We start from the raw sequence: 18,866 nt of genomic DNA, 5'->3' as shown, positions 1-18,866 counted from the left end.
TTATTCAAAGTATTTATGTATAACTAACCACTTATAATTCTGGAAGACAGCGGCATCTAAAAATTCTATTGTGATTAAGTGTCCAGATACAGAAACTTCACAGAAATAAATAGCTTGACAAGGAAGCTATGGCAGCACAGGCCTTCACTGAAGGAATATAACAACATACACAGTCTACATTTGAAATTAACCTACTAATATTTGAAAACACATGTGTAATCTCAGGTTTTTTTGTGTGATTTAATCAGTTTTGTTGTCTTTCACCAAGTCCCTTGCACTGGTGGAAAGGAGTATAGACACTTAGCACCAGACAAAAAAGGCCTGTATATTACATATGAATTGCATTAGATAGGAATTGAACAGAGCTGTCAGCAGAGGATTTATAGTTAAATCTATATATACACTCAGTATATGTGGCCACTTTATTAGGTAATTTATTAGGTACACCTATCTAACACCAGTTGGGAGCCCCCTTTGCCCCAAGAACAGCCTGAATCCTTCGCAGGGGGTTCCCAGCATGAATGTGTGGCTGAAAAATCTGCAGTCTGTGTGAAATCCCAAAGGAATGTTTCCAGCATCTTGTTGAAAACATTCCTTTGGGATTTTGTTCTATGCTGACTCAACAGCATCACACAGATTTCCTGCACATTTTTTGGCCACGCATTCATGCTGTGAACCTCCTGTTCCACCTCATCCCAAAAGAACTCAATCGGATTGAGATCTGGGGACTGTGCAGGCCACTGGAGTGAAATGAAGTCCTGTTCATGGAACCAGCTTGAGATGATGGATACTTTGTGATTCATACATTATCCTGCTGGAAGTATCGGTTTGAAAAAAACAGTGTGTGGCCACTCAGGGATGCACATGGTCAGCAACAATGCCTCAGTACGCTGTGGCATTCAAAACGTGCCAAGAAAACATTCCCCATTCCATTACGCCACCGCCATCAGCTTGCGCCGTTGACATATGGCAGGATGGATCCATGGATCCATGCAGTTTACGCCAAATTCTGATCCTACCGTTCGCATGTCTCAGCAGAAATCAAGATTCGTCAGACAAAGCAACATTTTTCCAATCTTTGATTGTCACTGTAGCCTAATTTTCCTGTTTTTCATTGACAGGAGTGGAACCCAGCATGGGCTTCTGCTGCTGCAGCCCATCCGCTTCAAGGTTCAACACGTTATACATTCAGAGATGCCCTTCTGCACAACACTGTTGTAAACAGCTATAATTTGAGAATTTGTGGCCCTTCTGCTAGCTCTAACAAGTTTGCCCATTTTCCTCTGACCTTTCTCATTATCAAAGTGTTTTTGCCCACAGAACTTCCGCTTATTTGATGTTTTTTGTTTATTGCACCATTCTCTGTAAACTCCAGAGACTGCAGTGTGTGAAAATCTCAACAGGGCAGCTGTTTCTGAGATGCTGGAACCACCACGTCCAGCACCAACAATCATTCCACGGTCAAAGGCACTTTGATCATGATTCTTGTCCATTATAATGTTTGGCTGAACAACAACTAAACCTCTTCACCGTCACTATTTTCTGTTTGGAGGAGCAGACTGTTTGCGATATGTACCTACAAAATTGGCCACTGTGTGTACATTATTACAAGTCTGAATTGATTCCAAACCTAATTATTTATGCACCTTCTGACATTCAGTCCTTATAAATGTCCATTCTAAAATCACATTTTCCACATAACTTTTTCTGACATGGCCTAGATTTCAGATATTTGAAAAGCAGAATTTTGTTGCAGTGTTGCATTCATAATGTAAGGACCAGTCCTTGATTTTTCACCCCATTCAAAAATCTATGAGGTGCAGGGTGGATCTGAGTAAAAGGGGGTTGGGCTGGTGGACGTACTCTGTATTTATGTCTTATATTTTATTTTGATGTGATATTATGCACTGCCTACATGTTCTGTAGAACTGTAACTGTACTTAGTCATTTTTCATTTCAAAATTGATGTTTGACTATATTCTTATTAATGCATGCATCATATGCTCTTTTCATAAAATCTATTCCCCTATATGGATGGATTAATGCATGTATCATATACTTATAATAATTTCCCCTACATGGGCAACTGCGAAATTGCCAAGTAATAATAATGTGAAATATTTTTCGGATCTTTAAATTACTTTCTAATCTACCAACTACAGTATCTATAAAGATAATCATAATGTTCACACCCTGCCGAATTCACTGTTTTGTCATAAATATTAAGCTGAGGAAAAATGAAGCTTTAGATCAGGCTGCAAAGAGTGTCCCAAATTGTAACAGTTGTATATATCAAGAATAATTTGTCATTGGAAAATATGTATAAATAGCTTAATCTATGGAACACTAACAGTAAAAAAAGACCCATACAAAAGCAAAATGCAATCAAAACATATAGTCTTCTAATAAGAAAATACATAATTTAAAAAACCTCAATTTACAATCTAGTAATAGATAACAGGATATCAGATACATTTTTGTCACACGATATCTCCTGTTTTTGATGACTGGGGACTTTGTAGTAAGTCCTATTTGGTTAAATACAGGAAATGTATTTATATATTTATAAATAAAACACAAAACATTAGTTTGACACAGCATGATGTTATTTTCCTTCCAGAATCCCTTGCATTTTAAACAGAATTGTATATTCAAAATACTGTATTGCGCATTTTTACAGTAAAAGCTTTTCATGAGCAATATCATCTTGTTCTGACAGTTTAACTAGTTTGAGTGTGCACAGTTTGAAAGTATATGATGTTTCAGAAATCAGATAAGCAAACTTAATTTGCTGAAAATGAATTAACTGAAGTATGTTTAACTGGGGAAATGGTGAAAGATTCCATTCAGTGCTACAGTCAAGCAAAGGCAGTGGTGAACAGTGTTGTGACATGCAATATTTTCTACAGATTCAGTCCTTTTCTAAGCCATTTAGATGGCTTGTCCTATTTACCCCATCATAATGGTAAAAGAGTCAGAAGAGAGTTCATAGCGTCAAAAATATGAATGCTGCATACTCTGAAATGAACACATTTATGATCTTATTACTGTATATTTTACCATAATACATGAAAATGTATAGGGCACATTTGAAATTAATTTGTGGCAAAATACAAAGTAGAACCCTTATGTTCTAAGCAGAACTCACAATACAAAGTGTAACCACTTCAAGTGGGTTCTCCAGTGGAACTTTCAATAAAGAAAGCTCCACGGAACCAATTGCAGAGGGCCTTTTCTACTGGCAAAGGGTTCCTAAAGTGGAAAAGGTTCATCTTCAACACTGAAACATTACCCAGACCAAAGAACCCTTTAAACAATCCTTTTTTCTTAGAGTGCACAGCAACTTTTAGTTGTGGTGAAACTGCTAATGTTATCTTTAAAAGCACTTTATAAACTCATTTTTTGCTATCTCAAAAATGAGAATTAGTCTCCTTATGAATGTCTTGATATTAGCTTTCTCTATGGAAATAAAGACTTAAATATCTACTGCCTTCCATCAAGAGCCAACCATCATAACTACCAAGACAACTGAACTATTTTCTCAGTCAAATAATTGCTAATATACACACCATGGAGCATCATAAATACAAATACAAATACAAAAAAATAAAATAAAAACTATACATAAAGGAGACCATAAGAATGTCAATGTCCAGGGTCAGCAGAAATATTGGTGTGGACTAACAGACTCCCACTCTGCAAGCAAACCAAACCCTCATGACCTCTGTGCAAAATCAGACAATAAACATTTTGCTGTATCCCAAAGTGCTGTGAAAATACTTGGTGCGTGTTCAACATGGACAACTTGACTCCGTGGAATACAATTTCATATGAGAGGTTCTATTTTGTTGAAAAAAATAAAAATAAATACAGTATCAAATGAATGACAGGCCCTTAATAGCAAAATGATTATTGACTTGTTTGCATCTTCCTCTTAAGCAGTCGTTTCTGCAATTTGACAGCAAACAGTACTTGGCATTTGTTACCAAACATTCTTTTACATTCACACTGATGAACGCATAGTGGTATAGTGAATCCCCCAGATCCAGTGGTGCACGTCAGCCTGGTGCTGCATCACTGACTTAAGTCAATACGTTGTGCCTGTGCAAACCAGACACATTATGAAAAAAAATGGCGTGGTAAAAATGAGCTAAATGTTACCCACAGATGAATCATGGGACAGTTTATCTCAGCAAAACAGCTGGTGGAGAGTGTACCTCAGAGGCAGGCGAAGTACTGTAGTAACGTACTCTGCTTCAGTAAGATGCAATGTAACAGCTAGTGATTACTGTGGCTCACTGACTGCATAATACCATTGATCATATTCTCACTACACGCATTGTACTTTACCTTGTGCAAAATAATCCCCTATGCACTTGCATTTGAGTGGGGTATGCTTTCCCAGAGAGAAATAAATAGTATTTTGTTGATAGCATTGGTGTTAGCATTGAGAACAACAAAACTGGGGCATGTTGAACTCGTACACTGAATTTGTAAACCATTTTCTAAGCCCCCCCCCCCCCCCATCATTACGCACAATGTATTCTTGCCTGAGAAATAAACTACTCCATTTTATAATTGCAGACAAGAATTGTAGAATGATAATCTTTTTTGTTTGACCCTAAGTGCTGTTTTATGTTTCTATATACTCCAAATGTATTCACGCCCTTGATAAACAAAATCAAAAGATGATTCACCAAAAATTATGTTTTTGCACAAATAACATTTCAAACACTGCCAACACTGCACCATTAGTATGATAGTATATGGCCTAAGCAAACAATAGATTTTTTAAGGCATACAATAAGTCAATTTACTCAGTCTTTCTAATTATATAAATATAAAGTCCTGCATCAAGTTTCCATTTGGAAAAAAAATGCAGATATTTGTAAAACATTTGCTGTTACATTATGGTGTGTTTGGAGCATTGCAACTTCATGCATTTTCATTTATTTGTGCAAAAAAAAAAAACAACCTTTGGTACAGTTTATCAAGAATTTATATTATAAATATATGCATATGATATACAACTTTCACATCCTCTGAGGTAGATATCTATTGGGCTGAAACTTCAATAGTGGTTATGAAAAAGCATAAAGTAAATGAATAAAGAACAACAAAGAAAATCTTTCAAACAGGCCCAACGCTCTGTGACCTCGCTTAGACCAGGTAGTGCAGATACTACACTTTTTCTTTCTCATGCAGATTTCCTTGCCTGTGTCTCAGGCACAGGTCAAGGTGAGTTAGTCCGTCACAATTCCATTCCTTTGTTCTTCTCACCACTCTATGCCAATGCTCTCCTAAACATTACGTTCCATTATTCTCCCCACCCCTGTCCCTCAACCACATTTGGCTCAGTACTTAGCAGGCTCTGTGCAGGTCTCAGCAGTCTTGGTAAAGGCATTCCGTATACGCCGGCTTGGGTTTCTTGGCAGGGTCGCACCTCTCGGGCTCCACCACCTTCCCGGAGTAGTCGAGGCAGTGGATGCTGCGGTGGCGCTGCCCTAGGCCACAGGTCTGAGAGCAGGAGGACCAGGGCCCCGTTTGCCAGATGGGACAAGGCAGGTCTCCGCAGGGCCTGATGTCGCTGGGCCTCAGCTGTTCGTCACACAGGAAGGACGGGAAACCGCCGCTGTCTCTGCATTCAACGGCCCTCCGGGACCAACCGGAACCGCAGCTCTTCGAGCAGTCGGACCACTCCCCCAAGACCCAATGGGATGTGCCGAAAGGCTGGATCGCGTTCAGGAAGGTCTTCTTCTCACTATGTTTTCTGAAGGACACATCTTTGGGGATGAAGAAGGTGTATTTGATTTTGGGTGGCATGGTATCTCCTGCTGTGGCCAGCAGCTGGATAGTCACGGCCTCCCTCAGTTGCTGGAAGCTCTGGATCCTCTCCAGGGTGGTGGAAGAGCCACTGTACTTCAGCACGGCTCCTGGGACTGGAATATCCTGCTCCACCGTAGAAATTGAGAAGTTTCCATTCAGGATGTAGCTGCCTTTCTCTCCCTTGATAGCCAGGTAGTTGCCGTCGTGTTTCACTCCGCGATGGCTGCGCTGCTTGACATCGATGTTGGTGGCCCCAGCTGGGATGGTCACAACATCGTTATAGCCATACCTGAAGGATGAAAATAAAGTTTTGTTCTTTTTTTGTTGCTAAACGTACTAGTCATCCCATTGTGTTGTGATCAGTTTTTAACAAAATGAATGTCATATAATAATTTTTACTCTATCATTTTTACCTGGGACCTTCACTTTGCACAGCAGTTCTGAAGGACAATAGAAAAATGCTACATACCTCCCAAAATTGAATGTATAAATAAATGCATATTTCAAATATATGCATTTTAAATACTGCCCATCCCTGTGCCCAGCATGCATGCCCCCTTGGAATAGTACACTTACATGGCTTTGTTCATGGAGCCAGTGACCTTCCTACAGCTGGAACCATTCCCTCCACACACACCACACTTGTCCAGTTTTTGGTTGGACCCAATCACCTGATCACAGCCCGCTTTCACACACTGGCCCTGGACACAGACAGACGTGGTGTCGGGGCCACACGTGGTACCATCGATTACCTACACAGCACAGGAAACAGATTCAAACAATTGCTACATATAACACAATGCAAAAAAGTTAATGGTACATGGGGTTATGGCTTAATTTTGCCAGCAGCCATACCACCCTGCAGCCTTCTCATGTCCAACTTTTGAAGCTATGCAGGGCTGGGAGATCTCCTATGAAAACTACGGGTCTGATTTACTAAAACCTTTAGCATGCGCAAAACCTTTAAGCATATGCAAAACCAATAGCAACCAATGATTGGTCATGGTATTTGTTTTGTACCAATCATTGGTTGTTTTATTAGTTTTGTACATGCTAAAAGGTTTTGCACATGCTAAAAGTCTTTCTCAATCAGGTTCTAGGTTGCTGCACAAGATGTTAGTGGACCAGTAGGGGGCACTCATCCCTCTGGACCAAACAGAAATCCTATGGCCCCCCAGCACAGTGATAAAGGCACTGTGCTATCCTTTGGATGAGTTTCACTGTGGTCACTAAAGATCCCATTCTACTTTTTGAATAAAAATAGGGATGCTAATCCTGTTGTTTTGATCAAATCATTCAAAGAAATTTTCTCTCTATGTGTGATCACATAATCCTATAGAATAATAAAAATATCAATAATAATACTAATATGAGAGAGGCCTGTGCACTTTGGAGAAGAACTGACATCATGGAAAAGAGGCTGGAGGAAAATAAAAATAATTTCTATATTAGAAATAATAACGGGTAGAGAAATATACAGTGTTTCATAGATATAGACATCATTGGGCATGGCCAGTATAACTGGAAATTTCAAGAGTAAGAAACCATTTTTCAAGGGGGGAAAAAAAGAATGAATGAATGAATGAATGAATAAATAAATAAATAGTGGTCACACTGTACCTTTGATTCAAAGACTTTGAACTCACTGCCCCCTTTTACTCTGCAGAAGAGTTTGCACCGGTCCCTAGGGGCCACACCAGCATACTTCGGAATCCAGTGCTTGACGTTGCCATGGATATCCAGGTTATCCACAGTGTTATACTTCTCACACTGCTCTTCTCTGAAGCTTTTTCCTGAAGCAACAAGGAAAAAGATCAATCTTTTCTGAATGTGCCAACAACATAGGCAAATAGTCAATTGCTCTTGTTTATGGGGTTTGAATGTCATCTGGGTGTAAAGTTTCAGTCTTGATCCCTACTGGGAGTTCTTTACCTGCACAAGAACATGGACACACTATCTCTACCTAAGCATCCACGCTGCAGTATACTGTGCTGAAGAAGCATGCCAAGTATTACTACTATCTACTACTATTACTTCTACCACTACTACTACTACTACTACTACAAAAAACAACTGTATTTTCTATGGTCATTTAAAGAACTTTCTTTAAAACAGGGAAAATCATTCCAAGGAATAAGAAGAAACATGCTATAAAGAAAAAACTAAATTACCGTTACTGTTCTCACAGGGGCGAGTGTTGCAGGATTGGTACTTGACTCTCTGTCCTTCGCAGTATCTCCCCCCATTCTGGGGCTCGGGGTGGGTGCACTCCCGGTGGGAGAACTCCACTCCACCACCACATGTTCTGGAACACTCTCCCCAAGGCCCCCATGGCCCCCATCCTCCATCCACAACTTCCTGTACCAAAAAACCACAAATCAGGGGCCATTACAGCTAGGCAAGGTACTATGCTCCTTTTCTAAATGAAGTTAAGACAAGCAGTGAGTACTTTTCAAGTATGCATTATTTAGTGACATTAAAACACTGCACAGCAAAATGGTCAGATCAACACCGATAAAGTACATTTTACACTAACAGAGCACTTCATCACCAGTGTAGACTCATGTAGTCTGTCAGAGATTAATCAACACAGAAGAATTTACCATTTGAATAACATCATTCTTCAATTGGCTGATCTCAAAGACTTTAATGAAACAAGTTATGACATACTCCAGACATACTTAGATTAAACATTAGCCCACAGTGTAGGTGCAGTGAAATCACAGGGCATTTGTGTCTCTTCACAATAAAATGTTCAGTATTAAATCAGCTGATAGACAAAGTTTTTAATCTGTACTGTGAATGAGTACAGTTGATGCCTTTCGGACTCATATACACTGTCAGAGTTGAATTAACACTGAACATTTTACTGTGTTGGAGTACCTTGCCTTGGGCAGAGCTGCTTTCTCTCAGGTCTGCTGCAGACTCATGTGTCTCCACTTGCAAAATCGGTGGTGTGCTTGGCGTGTACAAAGTTAGCGCGTGCTTTTAGCTGAAGGATTTTATGAGCACAGTGTAAGGAGTCTTTAGTCTGCCAGCAGGTCTGAGGTCATAACTAGCTTCTTACAGAGGCCCTAGTGGAAAGTCTTTTTTAAACATGGCACCCAAAATAATCATGCTAATAATCAAATCGGCATTTGGAAAATGTAGCAGAGCATTTGATTATTTTAAGCAGCTATGCGGCGCAATGGCGGGTGGGGGGAGGTTGGTGGGTTGCTTACTGGCGCACAAGAAGTGCTATAAGACATTTTCAGAGAGGGCGAGAATGCGTACCGAATGACCTGAGAGAGATTTATACGTCAAAACAAAAGCTGCAAAACAGCCCCGTCAGGGCACGCTGGGGCACAGACAGAGAGTGGGCGGCTCAGAAAGCGCAGAGGCACTAAATCTTCCGAGGGACGGGCTGCTCCGAGCTCTGATGGGTGGAGGGTTGCGTATCAGGGCGATCGGCTCTTTTTGGGTTCACCTTGGGTTGCGGGACCTCCTCAGGTCCCACGCAGACGGCGTTCAGGCAGGTCCCGCTGGCGCCGCACGGCGTGCCGTCGGCCCAGGGCAGGCTGGCGTTCTTGGTGATGCACTGCTGCTGCCCCCTCTCCCTGCACCAGAGCTTGCTGCACACGTCCGTGTCCGAGGTGTTGGGGCAGTGCACGAGCTCCTCCCCAAACACCTGCTGGCACTGGACATCCAGGCTGAAAGTTCGGCCGGGCAACTCAGCAGGCAAAGGCACAGTCTCGCCCGGCACATCCAATAGGCAGTCCCCTGTGAGAAAAAGAGAAAGAATAAAGAAAAATCTGACAATTTTGTTCCAACTCACATTTAATTTATTATGCCAATGATCTGGGTTTTAAGTAGAACTTATGTTGAAGACACTGGTAGGATTGAAACGTTAGCTACCTCTATGGCCTAATAATCCAGACTTGTACGGGAGCATGTGTCCTTGTAAGTGTGAGCTGTTTACTGTTTTGGATCTACCCATTAACTTGGCACATTATGGATATTTTGGAGTGTGTCTGCTTTCTGGCCATTAAAACCATTTGACAGACAGAGAAAGGACTCTTTGACTCCTGTGGGGGTAATTTTGGGGGGATGCTCAAAAAATCTAAAATGTACGAAGACCCTCCTGAGAGGGGAACTGAGTTTAAGAGTGCTGCTTTTGGGAATGAGGTTGACAATGGCCAGCCGTTAGTAAATACATTGTTTGTGTTACAGATCATAATAGCAAATGTAACATATTCCTTTCCATTCAGATACAATGATAACACTACCTTTACCACCATCCTTTTGGTACTGTTGTTTAAAGTAAATTGAAGCATGATCAGATACTTCAATTTACACATCAGTACCAATAGATATAGTTTTATTACGAAAGAGAAGAATGTGCTTGGCAGTACTTGCTTGTTCTCTGAAGGGGGATCAGTTGTTAAAGATGGAATGCGTGAGCTGGAATCCTCCACTGATGACTCACGAGCACAAAGTGTGTGGTGCAGACGGAAATATTGATGGATATAAATCAACAGAAATGCCAGCTATTTTGCAAGACAAATATTTTCTTTTGCTCCACTGATTCATGGCTATACAAGAGGACTGACCCTGAGGGTAATGGCTAACCACACTGTGGAATACCTTTTTCTTTCTATATGCGCAACAACCGCAAAGGCAGGCCTCCCACCCAAGGAAGGGCAATTCCAACCTTTGATTGACATTGCCTACACGTCAAATACACAATTTTACTGCTCCAGTTGCGTGATACAGTAGCAGTAAGCCAGAAGAGTGATGATATTATTATTAAACTCCCAGAAGGATATAACAAGTGTGGTTTTTAGAGAGCATAATTTGTGGTCAGGAAAGTGTAAAGGCAGGAGAAGTATTATTTCAGAAAATAACACTTGTGAAATCTAGGCCCAAACTGCTGGAAAATGATTTAGCCATAAAGACCTAAATTACAGACTATAGCCGCAGCGGAAGATTCAATTCAGTAGGCAGATAGCAGAGAGTTAGAGTGAAGCCATGTGAAATGCCCAAATTGTTGATCCAAACTGCAAATCCCATTAATTTTAGGCTGTTGTCGCAACTACAATCAAGCTTCTTTGGAGACAGCACACAGATATTTGTGATATGATGAATGTGGCGGGCAGCCAGTATTACATGTGACATACATCCAAATACATACTTCACAAAAACATGCATTTGAAATTCTTCCCATCTCTGACGTGCCACAGCAGCGCTGTTTATTGAGTCAGACACTTCTGCTGAAAAGGGTATTTATGAAATGGATCTGAGCTCACCATGTCCGCTATCAAAGAACTCGGTGATATACAGGGCACTGCATGGGGACCAGGGCAGGGTCTTATTCAGGTGAACAAAGAGGGGGGCCATCAGGTGGTGTCCTCCCAGGTGCCCGAACATCCTTTCGCAGATCTTGGAGTCATCGTGTGGCATGCTGAGCACATGGCCTGTGCGGAGAGACACCGCTGCTGTCACTGATGACATCACAGCAAGCAGCCTTACTTATGTCAGCTTCTGGTAGACAGAGAAGGGCTCTTAAACCTTGTAAAGCTGTAAACAGTTCTGATTTAGACTCTTAAGGTCTGTCAAAAAACGTATCCGCATTACGCCACATTATCTCAGAAACAGTAGCTACGCATGCCATTAATAATGTTAATCACATTAAATAATGCTGTCATTTTTAACTGATCAAATTATAGATCGACAGGTGGAAGTCCTGATTGCTAAAAGTATGGACAATAAATCAACGACACTAAATCAATTGTGGAAAATGAGTTCAAAGACAGAGCTCAAAGAAGGGCTTGTTTCCTTAAAACATTTAAGAAAAAAAAATGTAAAAGCTTATACAAAAAAACTTTCAAAAACTTTCATTAATGACAAAATTCACAGAAAAAACCAGCATGTGCTGAAGGATGTGGGTCAGTTAGAGAACCTCAGAGCTAGAGGATGTCCACGCTACACCCATTTAAGACTCAGATGCCAAATACAACCATGTGGTTCAGTAGAAAACACTTCCTCTCACCGAGCTCATGGGCCATGGTGAAGGCAGCTTGGAGACCGTTGTCTTCAATGACAGAACAGCTCCTTTTGGGGTCACACATGGTGCCCACATCAGCGACCCCCAAAGTGTCACAACTCTGATGTCCACAGATGTCCTGGAGAAGAGAGGAGATATTTAATTAAAATTATGCTGTATGCAACCAACACCCAGTTATTTTTAAACATATTTGCTACCACAAGACAATGCTCGTTGACCAATCAAACTATAATTTTCTACTGCCAAATTTCGAATCAAATTTAATGAATGCAAATTAAAACAGGTCGACATTGCGACTATGACAAACAGGGTTAACATTTGGAATACAGTAAACAGCATGCCTCCAAAGTGAGTTTCCCTTCTCCTGTCAAGGTCCCCCATGACTGAAACAAATGTTTCCTGGGCAGAAGACAGAGGCCACAAGACATATTTCCACACATAATTTAAAACACATCTGGACATCAGAGGGGCACGGGGATTAGGGGTAATGTGAAGTCAGTTCTGCTGGAAGTAGCGCTCACTGCAGACGACACGCAGCACAGTACACAAATATACCTCCAATTATGTTTTACTTTAGTGTCCTGCTACCGTGAAATATGCAGCCTGCATTATTCAGAAACTCAGAATGAGGCCAGGTGTCAAAAGCGCTGCTGTACTGCGGTTAAGCACACCCAACTGTACCGCTGCCCTCCCGGCCTGTCTAAAATAGCCACTGTCATCACATGAAGCTTTATTTAAAGTGCTTCTAAAAATGACCCATACTCGCAGCACTTTCAGTCCCGCATTTTTCTGCGTTGACCCAATGTCATATTGCAACATCACAACAGGACGATGGTTTGTAAAGTGCATTTCTAATGTTTCCCTGGCTACTTGAGTAGTATGCAATAACTGTGTAAAAATTGATGGAATGTTTGATATTCAAGTAGTTTTTCCATACTTACACAGTAATGGATCCAGTGAGGTTTTATACATTGAGCCACTGCTGTTCAAAATGTATTAATGTTTCAGTTTGACAACAGAGTCATTAAACTCACTCCAGGATGTAATGCATTATGATTCTGAGCTCTGCAAACAGAATGCTATCATACAGTATAAAACACTTTAAGCGGATTACAAATATTTACTCTAATGCGTCTTTATTAATCACCATATCATTATTATAGACTTGCACTGAAGACAAACTATTTAAAGAAATGCCACAGCTTTAAATATGTTTAAGTATAGTAGCAAATGGGGTTGGGCAGTAGTTCAAATACATACAGTTAAATGAAAAAGTATTCTCTGTAGTAACCAAATTTGTATTGTCAACAACTATAACAATTACTATATTACAACAATTCCATTCAATTAGTCATGTCCCTCTATTTCAAGTCAGTATGAATATTGGGACAGAGTAAGTTTTGACAAATTTAATGACTTGCAAGGTCAATATTTCATTGCATACCCTTTACATTCGATGACTGCATAAAGTCTGCGACTGATAGATATCACTAGGTTTATGATGTGATGCTTTGAGATGCCCTGCCATGCTTTTACCACTGCCTCTTTCAGTTGTGTTTGCTGGTGTTTTGGACTTTAGTTTCCTTTTGAGCAAGTGAAAAGCATGTTCAATGGTGTTTAATTCTGGTGACTGACCGGGCCACGTCAAACACTTCCACCTTTTCTTCCTGATTAGCTCCTTGGTTAAGTTTGCTGTATGTTTTGTGTCATCTTGCTGCATAATAAACTTCCGTCAATGAGTTTGGAGGCATTTCTATGATTATTGGAGGTGTCTCTAATTTATTCGGAAGGTGCTTTCCATTTAGTAAAAATCACATTATTGCATTTTTACGCCCATCCCTAGCCCCGGATTCCATCAAAGATTGGCAAACAGTTTGTTCAGAACAGCTGTACTAAGTGAATATCCCGGATAAATATGATCCAGAAACATAAGGTGCAACATTACATTAAGTTCAGTACAAGACACATTTCTGCTCATCACTGGCAGCAGGGGACCAGTTGCTCTTACCTGTCTGGTGAAGAGGATGGCTGTGTCGTAGTGCTCCGGGTGCCGGTGACTGGAAGGGTTGAAGAGCTGTTGCCAGGTGCAGAAGTTGCGTAGAGTCACACCCCCGTTGCTGGAGACCTCTGGTCCCACATCCTCATCCTCTACCACCAATATTTTAACCACCACCATGCTGACTGAGTTCCTCAGGCTAGGGTGCTTGTAGATCTGTGCTGCCATGGCGACCAAGGTCAGGATGTAGTGCTGCGAAGGAACGTTTCAGACATGAGTCACTTCAATTGATGTTTCCAATAGTCCTGCATCTGTGAGTATGTCCCATACATCAGCCAGAAACATGACACTGAGTGAATAACAGGTGACCGAAAAACTGAACCACTATATGGCACTACTGTGAATGTCCTATCACATACAGGTTAAGATATGGTCGACTATGTTGGCAAATGTAATTAATCTGATTAATTATCCTGGACATCTGTAGTCATCAGTCTTTTTTAGGACTAAATTTACAGCTGATTGACAACTGGAAGAGGAGTCATTCAGAGTCCCATTATAAGTCCAGTTATTTAAACTCTGAGCAGTAATGTAGACTTCATGCCAGTCATCTGCAAGGCACACCAGCATGGAGGATTACATCTTGAAATGTGGTCTGATAAATGAAATGACTTAATACAGGCTTTCATTACATGTGTAATAAAGAACAACGAGTACACGGAGGCCTGGGATTTTCCCATCTCAGATCATGTAAAATAAAACATGAGATTAAGCCTCAAGAAATCTTTTTTTCGTGTGCCTGACATGTTTTTGGCTACAGTCTTAAGCACCACAAGAATTACAACAGGCAATTAAAAAAACAACCCCTTCTTTACCTTATCCATGTAATTTCCCCCAAAAAACTATGCTGCTACCATTGTATACTGAGGAGGCACAAAGACAGGGAATTATAAATTCTTTTTCATATATTTTTACTTGAGAAATGTTGCCAGCATTACACAATACTGTATATCTATTGATTGCTTTCACTTCTGTACAATGCAATGGAATACAAAAAAGGTTGGTAGATTTTACCACCAAAAGTCGGAACATCTATTGAGAAGAGGGAGGAGAAAATGCATGGAAGTCTGTGGCAACCTTGGAATTTTGAAATTGAGCAAAGGCTTGAAAATTTGTTTCTGTTGAAGGTCTGTTGAAATTGGGGAGGGTTTGAGAAACAACAAACAACAAACACAAAAAATCCAAATTGTGAAAAAGAAACTTAAAAAAACTGCATTATAAATCTTTCCTTCCTAGACTTACAGCCTTAAACAAAGTGTTAGCTCTTTTAGCTTATAATGAGGGTACTATTTGCAGCACTGGCAAGCCTCTTTCCAGGTACCTGAAAAAATAGTGTGGACTTCTCAATCATACATTGAAAAGCCACTCTGGGTTCATGAATCTGGCAACCAGACACCATATATATAATCTGAAAATCTGTGGCTTTTTCTTATCTCCACCTTTAGTGGTCCCTGATGGGAGAGTCCTAATTGACAGCTTTGAATTAAATGTGAAAGTGTACTGAAGTAGAATTTTAAACTTGAAATTGTGAAAATTGTGAAAACTGAACGCAGACCAAATTCTATTTCATTTTCAAACCGTTCCATTCAATTTCAAAAAATGATATATGCATTCAATTTATGCAGTTAAAATTCATTTTTTTAAAAACAATACTTCAGTTTACAGATTCAAGTTATTGTACTTACATGTCACGTCAATAAAGTTAGGTTTACATTATCTCCAAAGAACTTTAGGATCTGTACTGACAAAATACATCCCAGATCCTCTGATGAAAACAATGTGTTACCAGCTATGGTAAGCAAATCCCAACAAGTCAGATCTCCTGTATATAATTTGTAATACCCAGGCTGTATGAGAGATATTTATGGTTTACTTGTGCACACTACAAGGTAAAATGTTCAGTGTTAAATCAACTCTTACAGAGTACATATGGTTCTGATTGGACTCATACTGTATGTACTCTGTTAGAGTTGAGTTAACACTGGGCATTTTATTGTGTATGTGCTGGGGCGATCCAAATATCACTGGCTCAAAATGGGTTATTATGATCAATGTAATCTTTCTGGCATGTTGTCTGAATGTCATGTTCCTTTACTGCAGAAATACCTTATTTGGTATGCAGTTATGAGTGCAGTTACTTAGCCAGCTGTACTGACAGTAGAATATTCAACGACGGAAAATTGATGTTTAAAACGGTCTTGCTATGCTAAGAAGACAACTGACCTGCAATCAATCTCATATCATGCTCTCACTAATTCACTTGCATTAGGAAACAGGCACTTTAGCATGTCTTATAATGTATCAATTCATCATATGTCACAACAAACTGTTCAAAATAATGAATTAATATTCATTTTTTCATATCAATATTAGTTTGATACCAACATGATCAAACCCAGTCGACCTAGTTAGAATGCATGATATAATCTCGAGCAATGCTCAGTTATGCAACCATGAAGTAACCAAAATGTTTATAGTAACGCAAAGCAATCTTCATAGGCCTAACATTTTTGGGAAATGCTGCATGACTTAATCTGATTACACGTACTCATATACGGATATGTCACATACGTAATTATGCGATTTAACCATTTCACTTGTGGGATATCTGGTGTAGGGCCTATTCGGAACCGGGACATAAACTTTGCATGTCTCTTTCCAAATAAACAGATATTTTGTTCTATAGTTAGACAGTGACTTTTTTTTTCCATTTTAAATTTCCCAACTCCTGTTGAAGTTGGGATTAAACTAAAATGAAAATGCATGAGGCTTTTTGACGGATTATGGAATTTCGCCCATACCTATTTACAAAATAGTTGATCGACTTTCTACATTAGTTAAATTGACTGTAGTTTGATACTGCTTTTCCATCAATAAATAAATTCTATAAGACCTATTTAAAAAGTAGAAAATTGAACTAGTCCTACCTTTATCTCGTCCCCATAGAATCGTGTCATTGAGGAGTCTGCCACCACCAACGTCTCAACATATCTTGCTGCAGAAACAAAACGTTTCTTCCTATTCCGTGTTTGACCACCCATCTCACCGAAGGATAATGTGCTTCCTTCTGATTTCCTGTGACTGTCATCCTTCAATTGGTCGAATGTAGATTCAGCCCTACGCGTGTCGATGGAAACTCTTCTTTTAATAACGTGCAGCCGCTTGGTGGTTTGCTTTAGTTTGCCAGTTCCAGACCTTTTAGGCTCAATCAGATATTCATCTCCGTCTGTTAGGAACGATCCTTGGATTCCATGACACAGACTGACAGCAACTAAAGAGTCTTGCTTAAAATCTACGGTTCCCGAATAAAAACAAGTTTTCAGATCTGCTTCAATGTCCTCGGTGCGGTTAACGTCGTTGCTGCTGTTAACAATGTCAGACGGTGTCCCCTTCTCCCTTGTGTCAAATACGTCTAATAGCGAAGAAAGACGTTTCGATTTGATGCGCTGGACCCTAATGGTCGGAGCTAGGAACCTGTCATCCGGAGTCAAGTGAAGCGTAAAGTCTTTACCAAACGCAGTAAGTCTGAAACTGAGTTCCTCGTTCCTTTTCCACGGACGACCGCTGATTCTTCGACTGGTCACCTTGATAGGTATAATGTCTTCGGATTCTAGCAACTCAGAAAGAGCAATGCTGTATATTGACAAAGTTAACAAAGTTATATGTAACGCTGAACACATTTTAAAAGAGAAGACAATACACAAATGAGTAATGTCTTATTTCTGGAAATAATCAAGTGTGACCTCAATGCAGCCTATAAAATAATCTAAGTGAATGCAAGCAGTGTCTACTTGTATACAGAACGTCCATAATAGCTTTGTAAAAATGTAACGAAAGTTAAGTTTCTTAATTGAACGGCTCTTGATTTAAACATCCAAATTGGTTTCAGTTTGATTCTGCTAGTTGTACTAAACCTAATACAGTGTTGTAGCAGTTAGTCTATGTGAGCTAACACATGTTCGCCTGGATTGTGTCAGTGAAGGGTGTGCGTCGCGGTCGTATTTATACGTTCCCCTTCTTAAAAAGTTTATTTTTGATATCCCTCACCCACCTATACACACTCTCCTCCCCCTCGTAGGCTACTTCATGAAAAAACTCGCACATCAAACTGATCCAATAGGAACAGACTAGCACACCCACTCCACTAACTGCTTCATAAACTTCCAGACAGTCCTCACAGAACGCCAATTCTACCTCGTGTGCAGATCACACGTGTTAATTCTAGTGTAATACAGCCTATGTTATTTAATCCATGGCATTTCTCAAGTGGAAAATTAGCTTTAAAAAAAAAACTACTATAGCCTACGTCGGGGCAGATGAAAGAACAAGAAGCAGAAAAAGAAGATAATGCTTTAGAAGTGTGTGACTTCTAAACAAAATTACAACCCGATGGCCAGTAATAGTTACAAAGCAAAACAATTCGTTCACGCATAAACTGATGACATGTCAACTGAGAAGTGCTATTCCTCTTACAACAATATTTTGCGCGATAATATCCGATAAATAGGCTACTGTTGGTTATGACACAGGCCTAATCATATTGCATATTGCAGATGTGGCAGTGGAGAGGATCAAGTTTTTCTTGATCTAAGCTGCTGTATTTCAGCCTTGTCTCAGTCCCAACTCGTCATTCATTAATGCTTGGTCAGAAGCCCTATTTGGACTTCCCTCCACTCCAGTTTTCACAATAAAGACTAGACGTAAGCATTAAATAAATAGCACCTGGATAAATGTGATTTGCCTTCTTGTTCCCAGAGGCACCCGAAAAAAACGTCTTTCCAGAAACACAAGTGCCCTCTATTGGGAAAAAGATCAAGGATGTACAAAATGTGTAAGAGTAGGCTATTTATTGCACTCTCTCGAATTATAGGAGTATAAATATCAAATATCAATTTCAGCACGAGTCATTTGGCGAACACTCATCCGCAGCCACTGACACAG

General features: G+C 40.1%; 1 protein-coding gene across 1 annotated transcript; it reads right to left on the bottom strand.

Annotated features, from left to right (window-relative positions):
- Positions 1-2,380: 2,380 nt before the first annotated feature.
- LOC135263474 (A disintegrin and metalloproteinase with thrombospondin motifs 8-like) lies at positions 2,381-17,948 on the bottom strand. Its single transcript, XM_064351514.1, has 9 exons — positions 16,853-17,948; positions 13,878-14,117; positions 11,855-11,987; positions 11,112-11,279; positions 9,293-9,585; positions 7,998-8,184; positions 7,447-7,619; positions 6,403-6,578; positions 2,381-6,115 (listed from the first exon to the last, which is right to left on the bottom strand). The coding sequence occupies exons 1-9, from the start codon at positions 17,603-17,605 to the stop codon at positions 5,383-5,385; spliced, it is 2,856 nt and encodes a 951-aa protein (XP_064207584.1). The 5' UTR covers positions 17,606-17,948; the 3' UTR covers positions 2,381-5,382.
- Positions 17,949-18,866: the final 918 nt, after the last annotated feature.

This window comes from Anguilla rostrata, chromosome 9 (assembly GCF_018555375.3).
Source record: "Anguilla rostrata isolate EN2019 chromosome 9, ASM1855537v3, whole genome shotgun sequence".
Taxonomy (NCBI): Eukaryota; Metazoa; Chordata; class Actinopteri; order Anguilliformes; family Anguillidae; genus Anguilla; species Anguilla rostrata.
The sequence above is the reverse complement of the archived record's forward strand: the minus strand, read 5'-3'. Positions and strand labels throughout refer to the sequence as shown.